General features: G+C 46.5%; 1 protein-coding gene across 2 annotated transcripts in view; it reads left to right on the top strand.

Moving 5' to 3' along the window:
* Positions 1-27,061, top strand: part of CSMD1 (CUB and Sushi multiple domains 1) — a 1,870,054-nt gene that overhangs the window by 1,692,700 nt on the left and 150,293 nt on the right. For both annotated transcript variants that reach the window (XM_077848529.1, XM_077848528.1), the window contains exons 40-42: positions 2,562-2,678; positions 11,910-12,119; positions 21,704-21,892. In XM_077848529.1, the coding sequence (XP_077704655.1) occupies positions 2,562-2,678; positions 11,910-12,119; positions 21,704-21,892 (516 nt within the window). The remainder of the gene's footprint in view (positions 1-2,561; positions 2,679-11,909; positions 12,120-21,703; positions 21,893-27,061) is intronic.

The raw sequence follows: 27,061 nt of genomic DNA, 5'->3' as shown, positions 1-27,061 counted from the left end.
CAAAGTCCGATCTGAGAGATCGAAAGGGGTCTTGTTTTTTTTTGTTGTTGTTGTTGTTTTGTTTTGTTTTTAGCTGTTAGCATCCAGGGAACGCACGCTGGGGGATTTTACGACTAGAAATCCATAGAGATAATCTCTATTTATTAGAGGTCTCAAGCCCTCATGAAGACAGTTTCTATCAAAACACTTCTCTACGGGTTGCAGAGTGTCAAGCGCCATTCTCAGAGCGTAACCAGTGCTATTAACCATTTCAAACATCACCGCAAGCCCCCGAGCGGCCGGGGCATTTGCCAGGACCCTTCCGCCCAGCTGGCATTCCCTCCACCACGGGGGGCTCTCCAGCAGGGTATGGCCTGGGCCCTGGACTCAAAGTTCCACCTTTTGTCACCAAAAGCATCAGGAATCTGCACAAAAGAAGATAAATAAATCCAGTAAGACGTAAGATGCCCAGCTATTTTATGGTGTTAAACACCTCGTCCTTTGGAGACACCATGTTTGCCATGAATTCTCTACATAGGCTACTTCACTCTAAGAAGGGATCTGGGGTGGAGAGCGTTTCTCCAGCAGGAGGGAGGTCAGTTTACCAAATGGTGATGGACAGGTAAGCCCTGGGAAGAAGGCCCAGACTTGATTGTAGGATTCAACAAATATAAAGTAAGACAAGTCCATTGGTGGAGTTTTTTTTTTTTTTTTAAATATCACAAAGAGGGAAACAATAGATCGATGCACGTCCTTCGGGAGCCCTGCTGGTACGCCCGCTGGATGGCTTTTGTGTGTTTTAGAGAAACTAAAGTGGGATTACAGTCTTTTGAGATAACTAAGTCCTTGGGGAGCTGGATCATGATTGTTAGAGGAGGTCTGCCCAATGTCTAGGCCCTTTCACAACACCCATAGCTGGCCCGTGTGCACCAAGATGTCACCATCGGTGCTGACTTCCATCACCCAGCCACCGGGTCAGCTCCTGTGAGACTGTCCCGGTCCTCAGTTGAAGATGTGCATGGATGCTTATATTCCATGATTCCCAATCTTTTCCTCTTCTTTTTCATAAAAGTCATGTTCAAACTCAAAAGGAAGGGCCCCTTTAAAAACGTCACCTTTGCATCACATCTGTCTTCCTGTTGTTGCCACTGATTTGGCATTTTCACGTCTCTCTCCCCTGTGGTTGGACGTACATATTTACTTCCACCGCGGGATGAGAGCCATGAGGGGAGGAATATTACCGCTGACTATATTCAGGGATGCCCCCCAGACCCCCCAGCCTGCCTTCACCAGCATGGACACACCCTTGGGTGAAGTGCATCCCAGAGCCCATATTTCCACTTACCTGATAGTCCCACAAAGCAGGCCCTTGGAGAGCTCATACTCTAACAACACAGCTGACGGTCAGGGCTTTACTGGCATTATTCCCTCATCCCACAAAATTACATTTAATTTTTTTTTTGAAACTACGTCTTTAATAACTTATACAGTGTTGAAACCCAGACTTGGATTCCCTAGCTTGGGCAATTACCATATTCACCAGACCTGATTTTTTTTAAGACTAATTTAGGTTTCTCCCCATATCAAATATATATCAGATAAAGTCTTTCTGTATTGGTGATTAAAAAGAAGAAAAAGACTCCACTACAGGTCCTAAGTGGAGATTCAGAGATCTCTGAAAGAGGTTTCCTCCAAAACCCAGTTTGCATAATGAGAACATTGTTAGGATAGGAATAAAGCCTTTTAATGTGACTCCCTGCGAAGAAGTTAGAGCATTTGCATTATTATATTGAAATATAAGAAACTGACATTTTAATAGGTCACAGGTGGTCAAGGGTTAGAATTTCATCTGCTTTAACGCATATTATTTGACAAGTGTGTTATAAAACCAGCTGTTTCGTTATAGTCAAACCACAGCTACAGTAGCATAAAACGTGAGTAACCCAGATCAGGCCAGACACGGAAGCTTAGTTCTCGCCCCGTCACTACAGTGAGTGTGAGGTTGGCCGGGAGAGCGTGGTTTTGGTGAGCTGCACTCCAAAACGGAACAGAATTCCAAAGGTAATGCCTCCTTGTTAAAACATCGGTCCTGGAACCAATCAGGCTTGGCTTCCTAATCTGTAAAATGGGTAATAATAATAATAATAATAATACCACCTTTCTTAGGGTTTTGTGAGAATTAAGTCATGCACTGTGTTTACTCGACCTGGAGGGTGGCACGTAGTTACCAGTGAATAAATAGTAGCTGATACTATCACTCAATGCATAGCAGCCTATACCCTGAAAGTCATGGGGATGTTGACTCACATGCATTAAACTGACTGACCTTTCCTGGGTCTCCGTGGCCCATGTCCCAGAAGCAGACAGTCTTTGAAAACCAGTCTTTGTTCTTCAGTGGTTGAGGTGGAGACGGAGAACCGGACCCGTACATAACGAGTCGTTGTATTGTGTGTGTGCTGTAATTAAGGGTAAACCCACTTCTGCAGACTTGCTTTCATGTAGCACAAACCGGGCAGCTGGGATTAAATCCCCTCGGTGGAAAGCAATGACCCCAGCACTAAGCACCCTTGTCCACTTCACAGCAACCTGCGGAGGGACGCTGAGCAGCATGGGGGGTGTGATCTTGAGCCCAGGGTTTCCGGGCGCTTACCCCAACAACCTGGACTGCACCTGGAAGATCGAGCTGCCCATTGGCTACGGTGAGTGAAAGCATTTTCATTCCTAAAAATTCAACTTTTTAATTTGTATCTTGGAAAGAATTCAGCTGAATAAAAAATGCGCCTTACTCTGTTGACGTAACTGTCTTTAATTGAAAGTGGCTTAGAAATTTAAATAAAGCTTTGGCAGAATGACTTCAAGAACAGAAAGTTATTAAAAAATCAATTCGGCCATGCAGCTCTTTTCAAGGCAAATTAAATTAGATGGATGATGATAGAGTGAGCACACGAAGTATAAAATGTAGCATCGCTAATTCAATTATCCATCTCTTTATTTATAATACCACCTTTTATGATCTATTTCTGGAATTCACTGATGGTTGTTGTTTCTTGGGAACGATTTCTAAGGCTTTTTCAGGTTATGGCACGTTTTAGGATTGTTCTATAAATTTTTTGTAATTACATATTGCACTGATGTAGGTTCATGGAAATGGCTTTTTATAATACTTAGTTTCAAACTTTCTGGTTATCCACCTTAAATAATTAATAATTTTAATTGTCGTGGACACTGAAATCTCATTATGACCTTTTCCAGAAATTCATAGTCTTCGTGAAATTTTGATTCCCTACCAGTACTTTCCTTGTCTGCATCATGATGTCCTTCATATCTGATCTCATTAATTTGGGTTTTCTCCATTTGTGATTTTCTCCAAAACACACCTGGGAAGGTGCACCAAGGTAGGCCCTCACTGAGTGTCCTAGTAAATAGTGATTGAGAACTTACACATTAAGTGAAATGTTAGTTGAAAGATGAACTTAAGCCTAAGTGGAAATCAGTGCCCTAGAAGATCATATTTTTTATTAGGTTTTCTAAACTTTGCCTTAAGAACCTATGCCCAGGATGGCAGCAGCAGGAGTGCAGAATGGAGAGGACGGGTTCACCTGCTTGGCAGAAAGCAGCCAAGAGGAATCGTAGGCAGGAGGGCCTGGCAGGCGTCAGTCAGGTGTGCGATTGTGGACACACTGTGGACAGACATGGAGTGTGACACCAGGGAACAGGGGAGCGTGGAAGGGCATCCCCGCTGGGGAGACCTCATGGGAGTCCATGTCCATTGGGGTTTTTAAGGGGCCAGCCAGGGGATGAGTAGAATTAGGAAGGGGAGAGATCATTAAAGGATTACAGAGGCTCTCTATCTCTTCCAGGTTTTTGTGTAGTTTTGTTTTTTGATCATCAACTCTCTGAGCATTGGGGAAGTAGTTCTGCGCTGTGTTGAACCAGCATTAACTCAGCTATTCTCAAAAGCAGGGTCTGTTTCCATTCCCTGGGGATCTGAAGGTGTGGATGTGTTTGATACGATGGTTGAGTCAGTGGTGGGGTTGGATGGGGATGGGCCATACCTGCGACCCACCCTATTCCAACACAGCCTTAAGGCCCCTGAGGGTCAGAGGCTTATTAGACAAATGACCACAGTAGTTAAAAGCAGAGAGTCAGAGAACTGCAGGCCCACTGCAGTGCTGACTCTGGTGGGGCATGGTCTACAGAATGGGAAATGTGTGTTTCTCATCTTAAAAACCAAAAGAGCCCCATAGGGTTATCGTGAGGGCTAACTAAAACAATTCATGTGTGTAGCCCAGGTCTTGGCCGTGTAAACAGAAACAACAGAAAACAAAGAAGTCAGGTGTATTTTTTTATTATTATTATTCCAAATATTTCCCACTTTCCTTTCAGATCTCATGAGAAATACATTATTCATGAATGGATATAAATATTTTATTAACTTGTTTTTCCAACTTGACCATTCTGTGATTGAAAAGGTTATAGTCTGGCATTTTTCCTTATGTTGCTCATGCATAAGCCAATATGAAAGATAATAATTCAGGGGGAAAAATGAGTCACGTTGTCTTACGGTCATGATCTATGAACCCAAACAAAATATCTATTTAAAGAAATATCAGAATGAGAAAAAAGATTTATGAAATGTTATAATTAAAATAATTTAATTCTTTAAATGTTTGATATTGCATAGTATTGGGTTTTGGAAACATCCTGAAGAAAAGGCGAAAGTAGTAAATTTTAGGTCATAAATCCTAAATACATACAAAATAGTATCACTGTCCCTGGCTTTTTAGAATGGATGTAGTTATGCTTCAGAATACAGTTGAGCCATGAACAACCTGGGGCTTGGGGTGCTGACCTCTGCATAGTCAAAGTTCCAAGTATGACTTTTGATTCCACAAAAACTTAATTCCTAGTAGCCTACTCTAGACCAGAAGCCTATGAACATATATGTTGTATGTTATATTCGTATCATGTACTGTATTCCTACAATAAAGTGAGCTAGAGAAAAAGAAAAGTCATTAAGAAAATATTAAGAAAGAGAAGATACACGTACGGTTCTGTAATGTAAAAAATCTGCATATAGACGGACCCATACAGTTCAAGCCTGGGTTGTTCAAGAATCGACTGTGATATTAAAGATTAAATGTAATGCACCAGGTCCGCTTGTGATAAAATTTATAATCTCTAAATATCCTTCTAAACATGAAGTCACGAATTTAGGGAGAAGGCATGTAAGTGGTGGTAGGTCCCTCGACATGGTGAATATTTAGGATTTTCTGTCCTTGCTACAAAAGCTTTCTGAGGTTTAAAAATTTACAGGGCATTTTGCTGATGTCGAGAAAACTCCACAGCCTCGCTTTCAACCCTTCAGGAGATTCTTGAAACTCTTTAGTAAATTAATTTTGTCTATTCCTGGTCTTCTTTTATCTCTGACTCTTCTCCATCATAATGATGTGCCTAAAAACACCATCTCCCCTCTCAAAGGCACACGTTTAAGCTCCACATTTTCAGCTTCATGTGACGTATTTTCATCTGGGGCATCCGAAGGGGTCACAGACTCCGTTCAAATGCAGATTCATCACTTTCTTCCTCTCCTTTGCTCGGTGTCTTCCATAGTGGATTCTCCTAGTTGGTTCCTCTCCATATCTCTCCATATCTCCAGCACTCCCGTTTCCCCAGGACTTCCCTCCCCCTCGACCTTAGCAGCAGGTTCCTCCCTGGGCCTCCCAAGTCAGAGGTAAACATCAGATCACTCCCCTGGAATTTTGAGAAAGTAAGTTTGGGTTTGAAACCCAGGAATCTGTAAGTTTAAGCTAAACATTCCAAAGGTTTCTTATTTAGGAAAAAAAACAAAAAAAACAAAACAAGGGGCACCAGGGTGGCTCAGTGGTTGGCCATCTGCCTTCAGCTCAGGCCGTGACCCCGAAGTCTCGGGATCAAGTCCCACATCAGGCTCCCCTCAGGGAGCCTGCTTCTTCCTCTGCCTGGGTCTCTGCCACTCTCTGCATCTCTCATGAATAAATACATAAAATCTTAAAAAAAAAAAAAAGCATAGCAACGATGACCATCATTGCCCTTCATGATAATTTCTTCCCTCTTTGATCTCCCATATTGTGTCCTATTAGCACCAAACTTCAGGATGATTCTGGAACCTTCCTTGCAATTACCACCCAGGACAGGGCTTCTGTGTTCTCAGTGGAACAGGGAGGTTGGAGAGATACGTTTCTATGGATGTCACAGCAATTGACCTGGGAAATCCCCGTCGTTAGGATGATCTTGGTAGGAGAGATATTTGCTCCTTCAAGGCATAACGTGATGGGTATTTAGTATGAGGTAGAGTTAACCGGCTCTTCCAAGTGAACATGCACATCGGCGCGTCGCTATCGCAGCTCACTGCCCACGCCTGCCCTAGATCTCCTGTGTGTGTGTGTGTGTGTGTGTGTGTGTAGGGGATTCTTCTAACGCCCCTTGTTCTGTCTGAGGTTTGGGAAACCATTTCAAGCAAAGTATGTGGCAGCATCAATGAGGGAAGTTCATCAGGAAATGGGCACATAGGAAACTCACTCACATAAAACACAAAGAGGGCAGCTTCCTGCAAATACGTAGCTAAACTCGAAGCACCAAATAACGAGGAAAGTGACTGCTTAGACCAGCAGGTCTCAGATTTCACCATGTGCAGGAATCCCTGGCAGGAGTCAAGTTGTTATGATGAAATCCCGGTGGCTGGTCCCTCCGAGCTGTGTCTCCACACTACTGGCCAGACGTGGAAGGGGGATCCAGAGTTTTCTTAAAAATAAATTCCATTTCAAAAATTATAATAATAATAATAATAATAAATAATAAATAAATAAAATAAATTGCATTTCAATATTTTTAAGGTTGATTTTCTCATTTCTTCAAATTCTACCCCAAGTATCTGCACCTGCATCCCTGTGTTCCTAATTTTCAGTCGTGGTTTCTGGCTGCTTGGGGCAGTGAGGACTATCATTCTGGTAAACACCGATGATTCCAGGCCCACCAGCTGCCTGTATAATACGCTTCTGCAGATCATGATACCGTTGCCCTTCTTGATGGTTTTCATTCATGGGGGGTTTTGTCAGGGGTTTTGAATCTTCCCGTACAGCGGGGTTGCATGGGACCGATAGAGCGTCAGATCCATTACGTAAGCAGCTACCAGCTCAGTCAGATAATTCTTGTGATTATCCCATTCCCTCCCAGGCCCATGGGTCAGTCGAGAGTTTAATTAAACAGGCTAGATAATTAGTTGCTTTGGTGCTACGTGCCAACCACCGTCGTCTCGCCTTCCTAACTACTCGTTCCAGTGACAGCTATTTCCTACATCCCACCCCAGGGAGAGAACGTGGCTCTCCCAGTGGTGGAGCGACTCTGAGCTGAGGGGCAGGTAGCAGGTGTCCTGGGCGCTCCTGTCTGGGTAGAAAGCTTAGCACTATCAGTCACTGGTGCTATGACTTTGCACAACTTACCACCTGTTTTTGACCTTCATTTCCTTATCTTTAAATTAAATATCACCGGGGCACCTGGGTGGCTCAGTCGGTTAAGCATCTGCCTTCAGCTCAGGACGTGGTCTCAGGGTCCCAGGGTCCAGCCCTACATGGAGATCCCTGCTCAGTGGGGAGCCTGCCTCTCCCTGTCCCTCTCCCTGTCCCTCTGCCCCTGCTCCTACTGTCTCTCTCTCTCTCTCGTTCTCTCTCATGCATGTGCTCTCTAATAAATAATTAAAATCATTTTTTAAAAAATGATAGAATAAATAGATAAATAAATAAATAAATAAATAAATAAACAAATAAATAAATATCATAGAATATGACGCTCACAGGGCTGTTCTGAAATAATGCAAATGCCTGATACGGAGCAGGTGTTATTGGACTGTGAGCTGCTTTTCGTTGTTACACCAAATTCTCTGGAGATTTCCACAGATCTTTTTTGTTGCTGTCTTGTGTGGCTTTGGCACAAGCGTAATCGACACACAATGCCTGTCTCTATTTTCTGGATTTTTTCCAAAGTCACAGCCATCAGCAGAAATGCCACCATGCTTTTTGTTGGTTTTTGCTTTATCGTTGCGTTTCATACCTAAAATCCACCACACCAACTTTGCCTGCCACGCTGTTCAAAAGGACCATGTCCTTGACCATCCAGGGCCGGCGTAGGGAAGCTATAACGAGTGCTTCGGAACATTCACACGGCTCTGAAACTCTGATCTCCTTTGCCGTGGGTTCATTATGCACAGGGGATGCTAAATAGAGCGCTTCATATTCACAAGGTCTATCGGCTAAAAAATGGGGGTTTAACTCAGGAGTCATGGTCACATTACTATTTAAAGTTTTGTCAAATCCAAAGTCAAAATGTCTTTGTGCGGACGACGTTTACTGACACTTAATTTTCGGTGTGAACAATAATCAGAGGGGCACGAAGATCATGTGCTGTGTAAATTCCACCAAATGGACGTTCAGATTGATTTTCCTGTTGTAATAACACTTTTTCTTCCTTCGGCGTTTTGTGAGATAATAAAAGGTTAGCTAAGTTACGCGTACATCAATCCCTTCATTTCGGCTTCGTGGTGTCAAACTGGACACAAGTCTCTGAAATTCAGATAGCCGAATAATCCCATTTTAAACCAGATTAGCACTGGGCTGTGTTCAGTTCCATTTCCCGATGTGTATGAGGCGGTTTGATACGTGGCTGCGTACTTTATCCTGCTTAAAATGCTAATTTTCCCCCTAAATTCATAATTGCCCTAATTCTGTTTCCATCTGAAGTTTAATTCCAAATCAGATAAGGGTCACGTTTGCTGTTTCCTTCCCTCTGAGATATTGGCCGTCTTTAACGCTTTGCCCCCTTGATCGGCTTGCTGACCTCCAGTTCTTTCTTGACTGCATCATTCCATGAATTTCAAGCTGTACATCTGGGTAAATCTGCGGAGGTCCGCGCGTGCACATCTGAAACGAGCCTCTCGTAAGCCATTTCCTTGCTACTCGATTTGATACCCACCTCGTGAACGAGTCTTGCAAGCGTCTGATCTCGCCCTAGCTCCCTGCGCGCTTGGGGCACTTCGGGGCACGGAGGGAAACGGCAGGAACTCGGCGGCTGCTGGTGGTTGTTCTCGTGGCAGCCTCTGCACCCTGCCTCGTGGGGACACGTGGGACGGGTGTCCCCGGATCTCTGTAGACCACGGGGCTCAGCGGCCCCGACCTAGTCACATACTCAAAACAAGAGTTGCCTACTACAGTTTCCTTATTAGTAACAGAACTCTTATCAGATCTGGCGTCCATCCTACAAAGCTGGGTTTCTGATTCAACAATGGGCGTGCGGGGGCACAGCCAGCACTGACGTGTGGCCTACTACATGGGCTGGTACCTCGGCTCCCGTGGCCGTGGGGGGGCGGTCAGAACTGGGGGACAGACAGGGCCATGAGCCCTTCCTCCCTCCTCCTTCTATCTCTCCTTGCGTCTCTCCTTCCCTCTCTCCTTCTCTCTCTGTCTCATCCTCTCTCAATCCCTCTTTCTTTTTTTTCTTCTTCCAAATTTCTTTTGACCAACATATTTGCTGAAATTTAGGGGGAAAAAAATTTCACTGATGGTTCTTCAACAAAGAGAATTATTTGACATTTTTAAATATTTACAGGAATGTTTTAAGTCGATGGCATTGCTCCCCGCTCCTGTATTGCACGTGACATTGGGGTGGCCGAGACCAAGGCTGACGGGGCCCCCCCTTCCCAATGGTTCATGAGCTGCTTATCTATAGATTCCGACTAGGTGGGGATCCCTGGGTGGCGCAGCGGTTTAGCGCCTGCCTTTGGCCCAGGGCGCGATCCTGGAGACCCAGGATCGAATCCCACATCAGGCTCCCTGCATGGAGCCTGCTTCTCCCTCTGCCTGTGTCTCTGCCTCTCTCTCTCTCTCTCTCTCTCTCTGTGACTATCATAAATAAATAAATTTTAAAAAAATAAAAAAAAAAGATTCCGACTAGGTCACATGAATTTAGTTACTCATTGTAAGATGATTCTAAGTTCTGGTTGACTGGTTAAAGATCTTTCCCTCAGACCAGGTTTTTCTCTTGCCATTTGCTTCCTTCTCCCCTTCCTAGAGTTTCTCGTGTTCTCTTATTTTTTTTTTAATTTATTTTATTCATTTATTTTTTAGCAACCTCTACAGCCAAGGTGGAGCTTGAACTCATGACTCTGAGATCAAGAGTCTCATGCCCTTCCAGCTGAGCCAGCCAGGCTCCTCTGAGGCTCCCCACATTCCCTTCACCCCTTCCCTCCTCTTACAGTCAAGGTTGAACAGTGTTAACACAATCAGTCCTCTCCAGTAAGAACTGGAGCATTTCCAGTGTCCTGAGTGGGTTAGCTCTTGTTAAACCAGGAAAGTGAGCTCTTTGTCACCAGCCCCGGGTGTAAGCCTAGCTCTGCTGGCCCCACGCTGCCCTGGCCGTGACACCCAACATCGCTGACCTTGCTCACCTGCCAAATTATGAAGATGCTCATAAGGACTTTGCTGGTACCTGTGAGGGACATGTCAGCTGGTAACCTGGAGCCCCTGCGCGGTGGTCGGCCTCCCACTGAGGCCAAACACAAAGGACCGTGGCTGACTCTCCTGCGCCTCCTCGTGAAGTTTTCTCCACAATTCATAAAATCGTTTTTCTTGGCTGACTTCAAATGTCCTGAGCGCCGCGTGTCTCTTTCCTACGTCACATGAACTGTCCTTGTTCCTTTTGCACTGAGTTCTGCTTGTGATACCCGGATTCCCGTCAATACCCAAGTAGACACGTTTGCTTTAGTTCCTCTCTGCCCTTGTACTTAAGTCAGACAGCCCAGGGACGCATCATCTTCAGTTTTCCAAACTCACAAAGCCCGTGTTGACTACATTAGATGAAAAGTAAAGATAAAGCTCCTCTTACCAACCAAGAGCAGAGGAACAGCACATAGTCAAGCTTTTGTTATGAGTTGGGAGAATAACTGGTAATGGCTCTTGGATTTCTCAATTTAAGCTTTACAGACCTAAATTAATGGCATGAATTTGTGTAAAAATGAACACCAGACCCAGCGCTTTGTTATCACACGGGTGTTGGTCCAGCTCTGCTGGCCCCGGGCTGCACTGGACGGGACCCCTAGCCTCTGTGAGCCTTACCTCAGCCTGTCCAATCATTTATTTATTTATTTTAAAAAATGTCACAAAGTTGCAACAAGTGACTGTTAAATATCCCTCTACATTCCCCTAAATTGTCCTCCACGATGAATATAACAGCAGTGACATTGGTCATGCGGACGGTCTCGGCGTATGACCTGAGCCAGGCTGTTGGGTGGAAGCGTGTCAGTGGCAGTGGGTCCCCGGGTTGGCTTCCTTGCCCACGTCCATGACTTGCTTTTTTATGTGCTCATGACGCAGTTGAAGCAATCACTTGCTAAAACTAACAAATCCCTTGTGCGGTGGGATCATCATCCATTTAAAAGCCACTTTGAAAGGCTGTCGCGTTTCTTTAGACCCATTTGGGTTTCTTTCTTGAGAGAGTTGTCAAGTAGCTCGCAGATGATTAGACGTAGTTACAACCTTGTGTTTTTGGCTGGAATAGTTGTACAGAGCTGGACAGCCATTGCCGAGCTTGAGCGCGGTCGCTCTCCTGCGGACTCCGCCTGTAGCGCTCTGTGATATAAGGCCGGCGATCATACGTCACAAATAGCTTGATTTTAGGGACATTGATTACATCAACAAAGGTCACACCACCAGTGGGCGGTGCAGGTGACGGGGAACCAACATGCGCTGGAACGGGAGCTGTGTGCTCCCCGCCACTACGACCGCCCGGCCTCCCAGAGAACCCTGTGCGCGGAGACTAACCCAATTTTAATCACTTCCGGTAAGCACTGATCTGCTACATTCTGCCATTGACTTTCATTCACCGTGCATATTTTTCCCTAGGTGCACACATTCAGTTTCTGAATTTTTCCACGGAAGCAAATCACGACTACCTGGAAATTCAAAACGGGCCGTACCACACGAGCCCGACCATCGGGCAGTTCAGCGGCGCCGACCCCCCGTCCGCCCTGCTCAGCACGACACACGAGACGCTCATCCGCTTCTACAGCGACCATTCCCAGAACCGGCAGGGGTTTAAACTCGCTTACCAAGGTAGGAACGCGCAGGCCGCATGAACCCGCTCGCTGGTGACGGTCGCGGGCGCCAGGGCCTCTGCCTCCCGGGTGCGTGGCACAGCCGGGCCGGGCCGGCCGCGTGGACAGGGAGCCCGGGCGCCCCCCGCGCACCTTCCCTCCTGGCCCGCCCGCGTCACAGCCCTCCCCTGTCGCTGTCCTCTGAGCCGCTGGCCCACGGGGCCCTTCCTGGCTACGTCGCGGTCGCTGGACTCCCGGTGGCAGCGGGGCGGGCAGCGGCTCTCGCACCCTGGGCCTCGTCTCAACTCAAAATACGGTTAACAGTGTTGTTTGTGCCATTTCAACTTATGTCAGAAAAACACAGACCCAGTGAATGAGCTTCACGTTTTTTTTTTTTTTTTAACCATCTAAACATGAGACTTTACAACAAATTTGATTCAGGCATTATCAAACCATTTCTGACACGGGAAAAAGTTCACAATTTTCATCTCATGCCACATAATTTAGCTGGCCTTTCTTGAAAATTGTCAAATCAAATGAAGCTGAAAATGTCAACAACAGAGCTCTTCTCTCTTGTGTTTTGACCGTGACTAAGTCACTTGCTTTCATTAATCTTAGAGACTGTCTTTGAAGTTAGGGGCTTTCCTATTTTCTTACTGGAAAAGGATGGTGTTTTATGTCGAGGTTTCAGACGTCGTCACTGAAGTTGTTACTTAAATATAAGACGCACGTTTAGGTTTCCGAATTCGGGGGTCTCTTAAAATACAAAATCCAGGGAGGAGGCAAAGAGAGAGGCAAGAAAGGCTGGCCAGCGAGGAAGAGGCGGGCTGGACCCCTGTGCCCGCGGCGCCCCGACTGCTCCCTCCTCCCCGATGCCCTCAGGAAGGTGTCATCTCCTGCTCGAGAGGTGCATGCACACACAGGTGCACACACAGGTGCACACACACAGGTGTACACACACAAGTGCACATGCACAGGTGTATACACAGCTATACATAGGTGCACACAGGTGTGCACACACAGTGCACACACAGATACAAATGCACAGGTGCACACACAGGAATACAGACAGGTACTCACAGGTGTACACACATATGCAGGTATCCACACCAATGTACACACACAGGTGCACACATGTGCAGGTACACATGCACAGGCATACACATACAAGTGCAAACACGCAGGTTCACACACATGTCCATACGTGCAGGTACACACACAGGTATACACACAAGTGCACATACACACACAGGTATACACACAAGTGCACGTGCACACACAGGTATACACATAAGTGCAGGTGCATGCACAGGTGTACACATGGGTACACACACAGGTGCACATACAAGTGTACACATGTGCAGGTACATATACGGGTACACAGACAGGTGTATACATACACAGGCACACACAGGTGCATACCTGCAAGTGCACACACAGCCCTATACATGTGCAGGTGCACACACAGGTATGCACATGCACAGGTGTACACATGAGTACACACAGGGATACACACAGGTGTACACACATGTGCAGGTACACATACAGGTACACAGACAGGTGTATACATACACAGGCACACACAGGTGCATACATGCAGGTGCACACACATCTATTTATACATAATATCCAGTGTGCCTTTGACCCCTGTCTGCCCTCAGCTTCCACTTTCTGGGAGACAGTCTGGGGCCTTGGGTGACCCCGTTTCTCAGCTACGGGTCTCTTGCCATTGGCTCTTTCCTAGTCTCGTTTAGCTTGTGCCACCCCTTGGCACCCATGGCGTCTTCCGCTCCCGCCCCCCCACGGGCGTGCACCAAGTTGCGTGTCCCTGGGTGTGTCCCACATGGTCCCTGCGCTGGCAGCACCCTGCTCCCCGCCCTGAGGGACAGTGCAATCTCGTGGCGACTCCACAGCCACGGGACCTCCTTACCTGTGCACCTTGCTCATGCCCAGGACTGGCCACGGCCCGTGCAGGGCTCACGGAGCCCCACGTTTCCATCATCACGTCCCCCGGGATCCTCCACCCCTGGACACAGAGGCTGGGGCGGTCGGGACGGGACAGCAGTCCTGCTCATCCCGGTGCTCGAGTTCTGTGGGCCCCAGGACCGGAGTCCCTCCTGCTGCCGCCGCCCCCCACGTCACCCAGGCGCCAGGCCTCCGGGCAGCGCTCAGCATGCACCTTTATTTCCAGGTGGGCTCGGCTTGCAGGCTGCCCGCCTTCCTGCGCCACTTGTGCCCCCCGCTGCCGCCGTGCCCACCACCGTCATCCTTGGGCAGCCCCGCGGCATCTCTGGGGTCATGTCAGGCCCCCCGCCTGCATCCCACGCCTTCTCCTCCGCGTCCTCCTCTTTCCCCCAGAGAACAGCCTTGCAAGTTGGGCCACCTTCGTTCTTCCCCATGGGAGACGAGGGCATCCCCAGCCCCAGTGTCCCCAGTCACATGCAGCCCCTCGGGCTGGCCAAGGACACACGTCACCTGAGACGGTGCCATACAAAGGGCAGCGCTCTGACCTGAGACCAGCACAAAGCTCCAGGGTTAAGAAGAGGGGGTTTCCTCTGTAGGGAGGACAGACAACCCTGCGGGGGGCTGGGACCCCCGGAGCACCGGCCAGGATGCCAGGGGCCGGGGCTGGCGCAGGATGACAGCAGGGTCTGGCTCCCATGCGTTTTGTCCTGATGCCCCCATGGGAACACGCCATTGGGCTGAGGGCTTCTGGGACGAGGAGAGACTTTGGAGGATTTCTGGCTGGCGTGGTGCCAGGCAAGCGGGGGCCCCCTGCATCTTGCTGGGTTGTCGGACGGAAGGTCTTGGACCTAAGGCGCTGCTGGGAGAGCAGCACGGGCCTGCGTGGGCGTGTGCACATGTGTGTGCGTGTGCACGTGCGCTGGGCTTCCTCGCCTTCCCTGGCGGAGGGTGAGACGGCGTTGGCAGGTGCCCGAGACAGGAGCGTTCCACGTCCACACGCCTCCCCGTTGTCCTGGCCTCTATCTGTCCGCGTGGCGGGACTTGAAACCTCAGTGGTATTTACTGTGAATTCCAGGCTTCTCTTTCATGTTTATGTATATCTCGTCTCTACCCTCCCCCTCTTTCTATTGAAACGTATATTCTGTTAAAGTGTGAACGTTTCATTCACGACCATCGTCATTTTAAACCGGGTTATTACGTGGTGACCAGCGCCGTTCACTCGGCGTGATCTTAGTGTATGACCCAGTAGGAAAGAGAGAACACGGTGACTCTCCTCTCCATAAGCCGCCAACTGCGTGATTGATCTCCGTTGATCCCAAGAATCCCAGAGTCTCCAAAAGACTTTTCAAAAATCTTCCCCATTTTGAATATTCTCAATACTGTATTCAAAATCTGACTTTTCTTTCCTTATTGACCTCCAAAATTCAGATACCAATTCCCATGAATGGCACTATATTTTAGTATAGTTTTTGAAGCTACATTTTATCTTGCATGACTCTAACCTCCATAGTTCAAAAATATTTTTTTATTTTATTCTTCTTGATATTTTCCAGGGAAGGGTTATTAAGGCCCTGCCTGCGTAGCTCTGATGCTACCAATTACTTAAACCCAAAAAGAATGATTTGAAATAGACACACACTACACACACACAAAGTCTAAATAGGAATTATCCAGACAAGAGGTCACAAGTAGCTGCAGTTGGCTGGCAAAGGATTATTTTTTTAAACTATTTTTATTTATTATTATTATATTATATATTATATTATATATATTATTACATATAATATACATATATATTATATTGTACATTACATATACATATATAATATAATATATATTATTTATTATATATTTATAATATATTATTTATATATTATATATTTATTATATATTATATATTTATTATATACTATTTATTATATATTATTTTATTTATTAAATATTTTAAATATTTTGAATTACATTTCACGTGATTTGTGAAATATCTGTAGATCCACTTCCCTTTATCTTGCAGAATCAGAATCTGCAAACATTTGGTCAGGGTTCACAGGGAGGGACAGTCCCCTGAGGTGCCCTAGTGACGGCCCCTTTCGGAGTGGAAAGGCATCGACTTCAGAAGTTTCCTTTAGCCCCTGTGAGCTTGGATCATTGATGCTGTCTGTGCAGCCTTTAAACATTTTATTTTGTGAATTCTCATCTAGGCCAAACATCTAATTGGCTGAGCAAATGTTTTATGTACTTGATGCCTGACCCTATTTTAAGTATCCATGTTAAAAAAAAAAAAAAAAGTCTTTTTGTTGCAACTCCAATAGAAAAAAATTTACCAAGAAAAAAATAAATAAATAAAAAATAAATAAAAATAAAAGTCAAAAAAATAAAAAGTAAAATAAAATAAAAAATTAATTACGTAAATTTAAAAAAGGGGAAAATAGTAAATGAATAATTCCTAAGCCATGTAACTTTTTATCGTAGGCAATTATTTTCCTATAAATGAATGCTGTAAAAATAAATCAGAAAATGAGAGCCTGAATCTGTGGTGCTCCAGTTTCTGGAAGGGTACCCTATCTGACAGGGATGACAATTAGCTGACCAGTGTTTGTCACTGTATAAATTTTTTTTTTTTGCTGTGTGAAATTTATAAATTGGCGAAATGACACAGTGCGGACCTGTGAGTCACATCAAAATCCCTAGGCCCTACCTGAGGTGTGGAAGCCACGCTTGTAATTAATGACTCGTCAGAAGATGCATAAGTCATGCAGGTGAGGGCTGTCATTGTCCCTGCTGTCTGTGCTGTGCCCCTTAGTCTCAAGCCTTGTCATTTATTTATGGCCGCATAAAGGTCGGAAATGCTACCGGTGGATGCAGCTGTCGAGAAGTCGAATGACTTCTACAGGACTTGAGGGATGGGAGGCGAGGAGCTGTGTTGAATAAAAGTGAGTCCGTGGCCCTGTTTCTAAGCCAAAGGCTGGAAAGTGAAGGGCCTGCATGCACGCCACCTCTCAGATCCTTAGAGACGGAAACTGCGGTCGATACCAGGAAGCCGGCCATGCGGGTCCCTGCGGTCACATGACACCCTACACTGTAAACTCTCGACCCAGGGTGGCTGGAGGTCGACGGACGTGCGTAAAAGGTACTTGGATTTTAACAATGAGGGGGGGAAGTTTGGGGCCATTAAGAATTTTAGTGACTCTTGCTTTTGGTTTTTCCAAGTGGATATTCGGGGAAGTTGGATATTCCTGTCTCTGCCTCCCTTTCTGGCATTACAATGTAATGACGGAATATGCCCCCAAACCCCGAAAGGCGACGTTAATTACGTCCACCATAGGAAGGGAAAGTGTCTCTTTGTTCAGAGATCCACTCCTTTCCTTTTTCCTTTTGCTCCCTGTACTAAGCACCGGTATTGCTGTAGAAGGGAGGAGTTGGGTCTTCCTATTCATTTATTCAATCATAAAACTGCTGAATCTGAGCGGATGGAATCTACGAGAAACTAGGCATTGGCTCGTAGATGGGCTCCTCCCTTCAGGAGGGGAAGCAACACAGGTGCCTTCCGGGTGGCACGTGTGGGCTCGCTGACTGCTCGTCGCAGCCCGACCATGCTTTCTGCAGGACCGTGATGTCCCCTGAGACTGTCCCTCCCCGCGAGGCCCCGAGCCGCCCCGTGCTGGCGGGAGAGCGAGGCTGGGCTCTGCTCGCCCTGTCCGGCCCGCAGGGAGGCCCAGCCCCACCCTCCAGGGTGCCCCGGGCTCCAGCGGACAGGTGCCCGCCGTGTCGGGGTCCCCGCCGACCTTGTAGTGGGTCCGCCTGAGGCCGAGCTCCCAGGCTCAGCTCCTGCCGTCGGAAGCCACAGTGCTGCGCGCTGCACGTCGGTGCTGTCCTGAGCTCAGACTTGCCCCGGGTCCTGCCCAGCGTCCCCTGCCCGGCGCCCGGCGGTTCCTCTGGATTCACACCCCTCTCCCTCCACGACGTGAAGGCCCGCTGAGGCCTAGCCTTGGGGCTTGGAGCCCGCCGCCCCCGAGCCCCCGGGCTGCCCCCCAGGCCAGGCGGCCTCCGCGGTCGCTGTCGCCATCCAGCAGCTCGTATGGCCCATCGCAGCATCGGGGGATAGTCCAGGCCGAGGGCGAGACCACGGTCCTGGCCTCGCCACCCAGCAGGAGGGAGCTGCCCTCGAGGCGGTGTCACAGCCAGTCTGGGAGCAGGAGCGCGTGTGTGCATTGTGCAGGGGTGGGGTGTGCACCCGAGGAGTCCTGTGCACGACTGCACGTGCCTTACCCGCTGCCGGGCTCCCGGCCCGACGCTCGCCTGACAGAAGTCAAGCACCCGAGGGAGTCTTCAAAGCCATGTTCCGGGGGCACGTGGGGACCTCCGCCACCTCTGCTCCCCGACTCGGCGGGGTGTGCCCCGGGGTGAGTCGACGTGTGCGTGCTAAGTGCTCTTCCGCGTGACGAGCCACTAGGAGTCTCTATTAATGGGACCTTGTTTGTGACGTATTGTGGTAACTGAAGCTCGGGGTGATGCCCCAGAGGCCCTGCTGAGCCACGAGCAGAGCCCCCCGGGGAGGCGGAGGCTGCGTTGAACCCGGATTTATTAGATGCTTCTCACATGGAAACCGCCGTCCGTTTTATATATATACACACACTTAGGTTTTTATTAGCCGCTGTATGTGATATATTAGAGGACTTATTTCTCCAACAGAGTTTATTATATTTCAAGCAAAACAAGAATGAGGACAAACTGCTGATTTCATCCTGAAAGAGTGTAATAAAGAAGGAAATTGGTTGAGAGTTGAAGCACAGTTTGGGAGTCTGTTCTTTTCGTGGACATGGGTCTATAAAGTAAATTCAGACTCAGATAACCAGATTGCAGGGAGGCCTGCCACGCGCTGTGGACACTTGCCAAGCCGCTGGGCCCTGGCTCTCAGGAGAAGGCTGTTCTCAGTGTGGGGGGCCCCTGGGAGGCGTGGGCAGCCTTGCGGGGTGTCCGCCCGGTTGGCCCGGAAGGAGCACGGTAGGGGGATAAAGGAAAGGAATGGGGTACGCACGTGTGTGAGTGAACACGTATGGATGTGCAGCTGTGTGCATGTGTGTACACGTGTGAGTGCTTGTGTGCATGTGTAGGGTGTGCACACGTGTGTGGATTGTGTGCGTGGAGTGTGCATGTGTATGTGTGGATTGTGCAGGTATTGGGAGTGCATGTGTGTGTATGGGATGTGCACATGTGGGGTGTGCACGTGTGTGGATTGTGCAGGTGTGGGGTGTGCATGTGTGTATATAGGGTATGCACATGTGGGGTGTGTGAATGTGTGGATTGTGTAGGTGTGGGGTGTGCATGCGTGTGTATGGGATGTGCACATGTGGGGTGTGCATGTGTGTGGATCATGCTTGTGTGGGGTGTGCATGTGTGTGGATTGTGCATGTGTGTGGGGTGTGCACGTGTGTGGATTGTGCGCATGTGGGGTGTGCACATGTGTGAATCGTACATGTGTGTGGACTGTGCATGTGTGTGCATCGTGTGCGCATGGGGTGTGTGCATGTGGGGTGTGTGCATGTGGGGTGTGTGCATGTGGGGTGTGCATGCGTGGGGTGTGCACGTGTGTGGATCATGCGTGTGTGGGGTGTGCACACGCGTGTCCCTTTGCGTGTCGTAGAGAGAGAGTCGTGCACGTTTGTCTTGCTTTCTGGTCCCAGGTCCCCGGGCCTCGTCCTTACTTCACAGCTTCCTGAGCCGAGGTTTGCCGCGGGTCGTGACCACAAGGACACCCGGTGACGACACGCGTGCCGTTGGTCCTTGAGACGTTTTCTTTCGAGACATATTTTCTCGCACCGGATCGGGTGCTCTTCCCTCCGGGCAGCTAGAGATCTGTTCCCCTGCCGACGGCTTCTCTGCAGGCTGCCGAAGCCACGTGCTGTGCCCACGGGTGAAGGAAGCCGGGGCGCGCCTGCGCAGACCTGGCGCCTGGTGCCTCGTGCTCGATCGCCCCTTGCACGACTGAGTGGCAGCACTTCCTGTCCGGCACGTGGCTTAGAGCTCGGAGCTCCATTAACAGGCATCGTGAGTCGGCTGCCCACGGGGCTGGGAGAAAGCCTTCAGGGCTGATTTCTCCTCCTGCCGGTCTCAGGGATTCCGTGCTCGACGGTGGCTTCACCAGAAACTCACTACTTTGTTGGTAAAGTGTGTGACTTCACAGAAGTGAGAGTTCTGAGCTGCGGAGATGGCGGTGGGCCCAGAACCCTGCGCCGGCCGCGTCCCCTCGGTGCCCACGCGCCAGGGGTCGTTCCCTGCCATCACCACATGTGCTGCTAGTGGGACGCGGTGAATTCCTTTCTAGCACGAGGCGGGTCGGGGTCCCATCGTGTGCCAGCCTCTGGGACGTGGGCTCCGATCTTGTGAGTAGTCGGCCATCGCCCTGCGCTTCCCCGGCCCGAGGGCAGCTTCCCGCAGGGGCCGGGGAGGGGGGGGGCAGTGCCAGCAGGTGTCTCAGGATGCTCAGAGACGTCCCCACTGGCGCATCCTCTGATCTCTGCTGCTTGCTTGCGATCGCCTGTAGCTGCGTGTCTGATCCTTGTGCAGAGACACACGGGTGCAAACATAGTAAGTAAAGCCGAGGGATGCTGAAATGGGAAAGGAGTGAGATTAAGGATTCCTTCATCCACTAGCTGCAGTGAGGGTTTAACTGTGCTGTTAAAACTTGAAATCCGTCTCACAATTTTGGAACTTGCAGAGACACCGTGTGTGTCGACTGTGCAGTGGCTCCATCATATTTAAAATGCAAGCGTCATAATAGGTATTATTTATTGCACGAACTGTATTTGATTAATGATTGCACTGACAGTGATTGCTCGTACAATGCTTCTACAGGAGCTTTTTCTCAAAAAAAAAAAAAACAGAAAAAGGAATAGATTCTTTGTAAATTTTGTCGGGAACAATTAATTAACGGATCAAAACATAACAAAAAAAAAAAAAAAACATAACAACAGCCGCATGCTTCCTAGTCAGTAACGCTGAGGATGGAGGGCTGGCGTGATTCTCATTTAAATTAAAAGGGAGTTAGGCCCACAATCGCCGGACATTCTTTAGAGGCAATTTTTGTTATCATTTGTCTTACTTCTTTTTTAAAAAAAAAAAGTCACAAAAAAATAAAAATAAAAATAAATATAAAAATGTCACTTCAGGGATCCCTGGGTGGCGCAGCGGTTTGGCGCCTGCCTTTGGCCCAGGGTGTGATCCTGGAGACCCGGGATCGAATCCCACGTCGGGCTCCCGGTGCATGGAGCCTGCTTCTCCCTCTGCCTGTGTCTCTGCCTCTCTCTCTCTCTGTAACTATCATAAATAAATAAAAATTAAAAAAAAAATGTCACTTCACACCATCTACTGTTTTTTCCGAGGTCAACACCATCGGATTTAGTGTCGGTGTGCGCTTTACTAAAGCACGCAGGTAAGTCCTTAGTAGGCAGGAGTTGGTATAATTCTGTTACTGCTACTGATTACGGTTTCACTCAGTCGGGACGGTAAGTGGCAACCTGGGGAAGATCTGTCTTAAAACTTGCCGAAAAGCTTCACCTTAAGAAACCGCATGTGACCATCGTCCTCCCAATTCCAGAGTCGCTTACCTTCCTGTCTGTGCACCTGATTATGTTTCAGCCTATGAGCTGCAGAACTGCCCGGACCCACCTCCGTTCCAGAACGGTTATATGATCAACTCGGACTACAGTGTGGGCCAATCCATCTCTTTCGAGTGTTACCCTGGGTACATTTTAATCGGCCACCCCGTCCTTACCTGTCAGCATGGGATCAACAGAAACTGGAATTTTCCCTTTCCAAGATGTGACGGTAGGTTAATCGTCCTGGGCAACAATTTAATTTTTTTGTGTATATAATAGTGCATCAATTATTGAAGGGACGTGTTAAAGAATCCGTTAACGTATTCAGCAAATACGTATTGGGGATCAATTATGTTAAACTCACTCTACTTAGTATTTCAGGAATATTTCATATACGAGCAAATTAAAAAGACGAATAAACAGGTCTTGCCCTCACGGCAACGACAAAGAAAACAAAGTGATAAACGCAAAACCACACACGGGCAGAGGGTTTTGATGAGTCGCGTGTAGAGGGACGGCCTCTGCTTGAGAAGTGACCAGATAAATCTTTATGACGGTCGTTGTATTTATTTATTTTTATTAATTAATTTATTTTTTTTTTGGTCGTTGTATTTAGAATGACAGTGCACTGGGTTACAGGATTAGTGGAGGGAAGGATGCTTATTAATTGTACCCTGGATGTTTCTTTTTATTGTTAAACTTTGACCACGATCAGATATTGCTTTTGTAGTTTAGATAAATGGATTTTGTTTTTGTCGTGGGCCTTGAAGCACAGATAGCGCTTCGCTGCTCAGAGGTGGAGCCTCCAGGGTAGAAAATGCGGTGTAAGCAAAGACAGGGTGTAGAAGCCGCCCTAGGAAAATGTAGCGGAGCGGTTCAACGGTGTGTGATGATCAGGGCTTCTCAGGAGACGCGGGAGTCGGGTGGACAGGCGGTGTTGACAGAGGGAATCCGGGTTTGTCAAATGTCCCTGGTCTGAGCAGGAATCACTTCTCTGAAGCTCCTGTAGGACTATCTGACTTGTTTGATGGTTTTGAAATCTGAAAGTAACATCAAGCCGAAGTCAATAGATCAAGTACGTTATGAGGACAGCGTATGAAACAGAAAAGTCACTACAAGCCTAATATTCAGACATGGTAAACGTAGTACCTTTGAGTGAAAAAATAATGAGATTGCCAACTCTGCGGTCCTTTGAAATGCTAAACACGTATATCCCGTGTGGCAAAAGGGAAATGCAACTAGGTATGTTTGAATTTCTTCTGAAAAAGTAAAAACAAAACAAAGCAAAACACAAATACACCAATGGACTTTTTAAATTATTTTTCCATTCTATATTATTGTTTAAAAATATGAAAAAAAACCCTTCAGCTGTATTTTTTAAATTCCTTAAGAAAAAGAAATATTTCTTAAAAAATTTTAAAAAATCCTTATCTTAGTCTAATGTAAATTTTAATAATACCTAAAACAGCATTTTAAAAATTACTTTATAGGACTAAGCATAGGGCAGCCCGGGTGGCTCAGTGGTTTAGCACCTGCCTTCAGCCCAGGGTGTGATCCTGGAGTTTCGGGATCGAATCCCACGTCGGGCTCCCTGCATGGAGCCTGCTTCTCCCTCTGCCTGTGTCTCTGCCTCTCTCTCTCTCTCTGGTCTCTCATGAATAAATAAATAAAATCTTCAAAAAAAATAAGACTAAGCATAGTAGTAGCATGTATGGTGATTTTTATTAAAACACTTAACGTTTTTTTACTACTCACCATGTAAAAATTCATAGATCTGCATATATATAAAATACTTTGAATCGTCATGATTAAACCCTTTTCATTTGTATCTTCACCATAATTCTTTGAATTCATAGACACATGAGAGACTTCCTGGCTTGATATTAAAAGAGTAGAATTAAATAAATACTTAAAAAAGCTTCATCACTTTTTCAAGCTCTGGTTTCAAAAATAGAAATAACTGCTGGCTTAGAATTACCTTGTGAAAATAAGAGAATATATTGTTTGTGGTGTAGCTCAAAGGGGATGCCACCTGTGATAATTACGTCGCCATACGCCGTACTACCCAGAGTTGGCCAACCCGAAGCTAACGGCCTCCAGACATCAAGTGAAAGTATGAGAGTGGCCCCCAAGCCACGCTGAGGCTGGATTCCCAAAGGGAGTCTCAGAACTCACTAAGCTGTCTTACTCTGGTTGTGTTTATAACAAGGAAAGGACACGTTAAAATCATGGGGAAAGATGCCTGGGTTAGGGCAGGGTGGAAGCATCACTCTGCAGAACTGATGGATGACCATAAGCCCAGAATGTCGCCAACCTGGGAGGCTCTTTGGGTTTTAGTGCCAGAGTTTTTAGCTGGGGCTCTGTTAGGTCATATGATGGATGACCTGGCATGGATGCCTGGTGGTTGCTGTCGGCGTCCAGACCAACTCCCATCCTATAACCCAAAGGTCCCACCTGAAGCTCTGTGGCTGGTCTTTCTGGCATGGCCAGCTCCATCCTACAACAATCGGGTATGGCCAGCCCCCACATGACACAAAGATGCTCCTATCAGGAATGCCCTAAATTCCCTCCCAGAATAGAGGGCTAGACCTCTCTCTAGGGAAGGTCAAATTCTTTACTACACACATCTTGTTACCGTTATATCTCTGTTTCATCTCTCTAATGTTATAGACAAAATAAAAACCCACAACATGAGATTCACATAAAATGATATCATAAAATAAATTTTCTAGGCACCATCCAATGTGTGTTTCATGGCCTCTCCATATTGGCTTAAACTCAAAAATAATATTTATTGTATAACAAAAGTTATTTTATCTGTGAAAGGCTGTATTTCCAAGAAGATATATATATAAATATATATATATATTCTTTATATATATATATAATAGTTGAATTTATATATATAATAGTTGAATAGTTTCTTTTATATATATATATAAAACTATATATAATAGTTTTCTTTTATATATATCTTTATATATAATAATATATATATATATAAATCTTTATGAGTAGTTCATATATATATATATATATATATATATATATATATATTTCCTGATAATGGTAGGCTGTTAGGATGTCTATTAGTGTCCACTTAGACTATAGTTAAGGCCCTCACAGGACATCAGCAAACTCTGCTTATTATGCAGGATACTCACCTGAAATGTATTTTACTAATCCAGCATGGTTTTTCAGTTCAGATTTATTCTTAGTGTGTAGGACAAATGTCCTGAAAAACAATCTTCAAAGGTCCAACACTGTATACTTCAGAGGAATCTTGGAATAGATCATAGATGTTTTGGGGGGAAATGAAAGAGAACATAGATACTTTGACCAACTTCTGGCATCCTTAGTAAAAATTGAGCAATTCGGACAATTAAGATTCAAGAATTATAAATCTTATTTTTTTAAAGTTTTTAAAAGATTTATTTATTCATGAGAAACAGAGAGGACAGAGAGAGAGAGAGAGAGAGAGGCAGAGACACAGGCAGAGGGAGAAGCAGGCTCCTTGCAGGGAGCCTGACAACGGACTTGATCCCAGGGCCCCAGGGTCACTCCCTGGGCCGAGGGCAGGTGCTAAACCACTGAGCAACCTGGGCTACCCAAGAATTATAAATCTTAAGGCATCAGTCCTTCCAAGCATATATCAAACCAAGTTATATATACATGCTGACAATATTAATATGTTTATTGCATAAGGGTTTATTATGTAAAATTAGTGTATTCTAAATTCCTCTGGACTAAAAGTATGGTATCAAAAGAAAAAATATGTCTCAAGGTGACTTGAGAAATTCAAGACATTATTTTCGCTAGTAACATACAGAAGTCTCAGTTAAAAAAAGGGTTATAATTGATAAAATAAATAAAATACAATTAAAAAGACATCAGTTTATGAAATGTATTTTGATAATTAAATATGCATTTCTACTTACAAATACAGTTTAAAAATTTTAGACATTTTGTCGCCTTAATCTGAAAGATTTATATAGATATACTTTTAAGTTTTTGTTTTTGTTTTTGTTTTTGTTTTTTTTAAGTTAAGCGCTGTCCTAATGTTCCTCGACATAAAATGCGGCAGTAGGTATAGTGGGCAACTGTGTCACAGAGAGAATTATTAGGATAACTTAATGTGTCGCAATTAGCATTTAGATTGACAGATATTGTAACCAGAACACTATTTGATTGAATAATTGATGTGAGAAATCCAAGCAGTCAAAGACTATGTTATTATAGAAGTAATTTTTAAAATTAAGGTTTACCAAGTTGACTGATGGACACAGAAAATAATCTCTTCCTATAGTTCATAGAAAAAAAGGAAATCATAAAGAATACAACTATCTCTTTTTATTGATATATTATAAATATTTGTAATATATATTATAACATGTGATATGTATATAAATATAAGGTTTGGGTTATATATTTTATTTTAAATATTTCCATTATCAAACAACTCCTAAGCTAGAGTGCACTACGTCTATCTCAAAACCATCATAAGGAAACCAAAGTAAGTGAAAGGGGAAAAAAATGTAGATCAGACATACCTGTGGTGCTGCACACATTCAGTGAGATGAGGTGTGCAGTTCCTGGCTGCAGGAATAGTCAAGAGTTTAAAACTTCATAAATATTCATGCCAGATGCAGGTATCTGCTGTTTAATGTCATGAGCTTTTTCTTCGCCCTCGTACTAGAGGTCACACAGAAGCCTTAATGGAATCCCGGAGACAACCATCTCTAAATGGCCTGTGACTGTCCTAGTGGCTGTTCAGGGTTTTTAAGATTGAATTTCTGATTGGACTCGCTTGATAAGCTCTTTCCACCCGTGCCCGTTCAGAGAAGCGCACTCTGCACTTGTTGAAGTGGAGGAAAGAGCGGTGAACATGCGTCTCAGGCCGTGGACTTCCCCGATCCTAGCCCCCAGACACAGTGCGGTGACGCTGCACCCTGCCCGGCTGCGGTCCGCCAGGCCCACCTGCTCGTCCTCCACGTCTCCCGGCTCTGGCCTCGCGGGAGCCGGGGGCTGAGATATACCATCCCTATCCCTGGGAGCCACCCCAAAGCCTCAGGTTCTCAAACAACAGAGAGAAGAGCCCCCGGTGACCCTGGGCAGTGGTTCAGGGTGCAGCGGACACCCGGTGAGGACGTGGGTGGACGCTGTCTCCAGGAGGCCTTCGGGGCAGACGGGGCCTGGGACCAGGACACCCTCCGAGCTCAGCGCAGCTGCCCCGGCTCTGCACCTGATGGGGCGCGGCGTCTGGTCCTCGGCCGCGACACCCGCAGAAAGGCCTGAGCGCTTCTCCTCCATCATTCACTTCAGGCGGCGCACCCTCCTCGGGGTCACGGCAGTCGTGGTGGGATGAGCATGTGCAGAGGCTTTGCACAACTCTCACCGC

The sequence above is a fragment of the Canis aureus genome, chromosome 15 (assembly GCF_053574225.1).
Source record: "Canis aureus isolate CA01 chromosome 15, VMU_Caureus_v.1.0, whole genome shotgun sequence".
Taxonomy (NCBI): domain Eukaryota; kingdom Metazoa; phylum Chordata; class Mammalia; order Carnivora; family Canidae; genus Canis; species Canis aureus.
The sequence above is the reverse complement of the archived record's forward strand: the minus strand, read 5'-3'. Positions and strand labels throughout refer to the sequence as shown.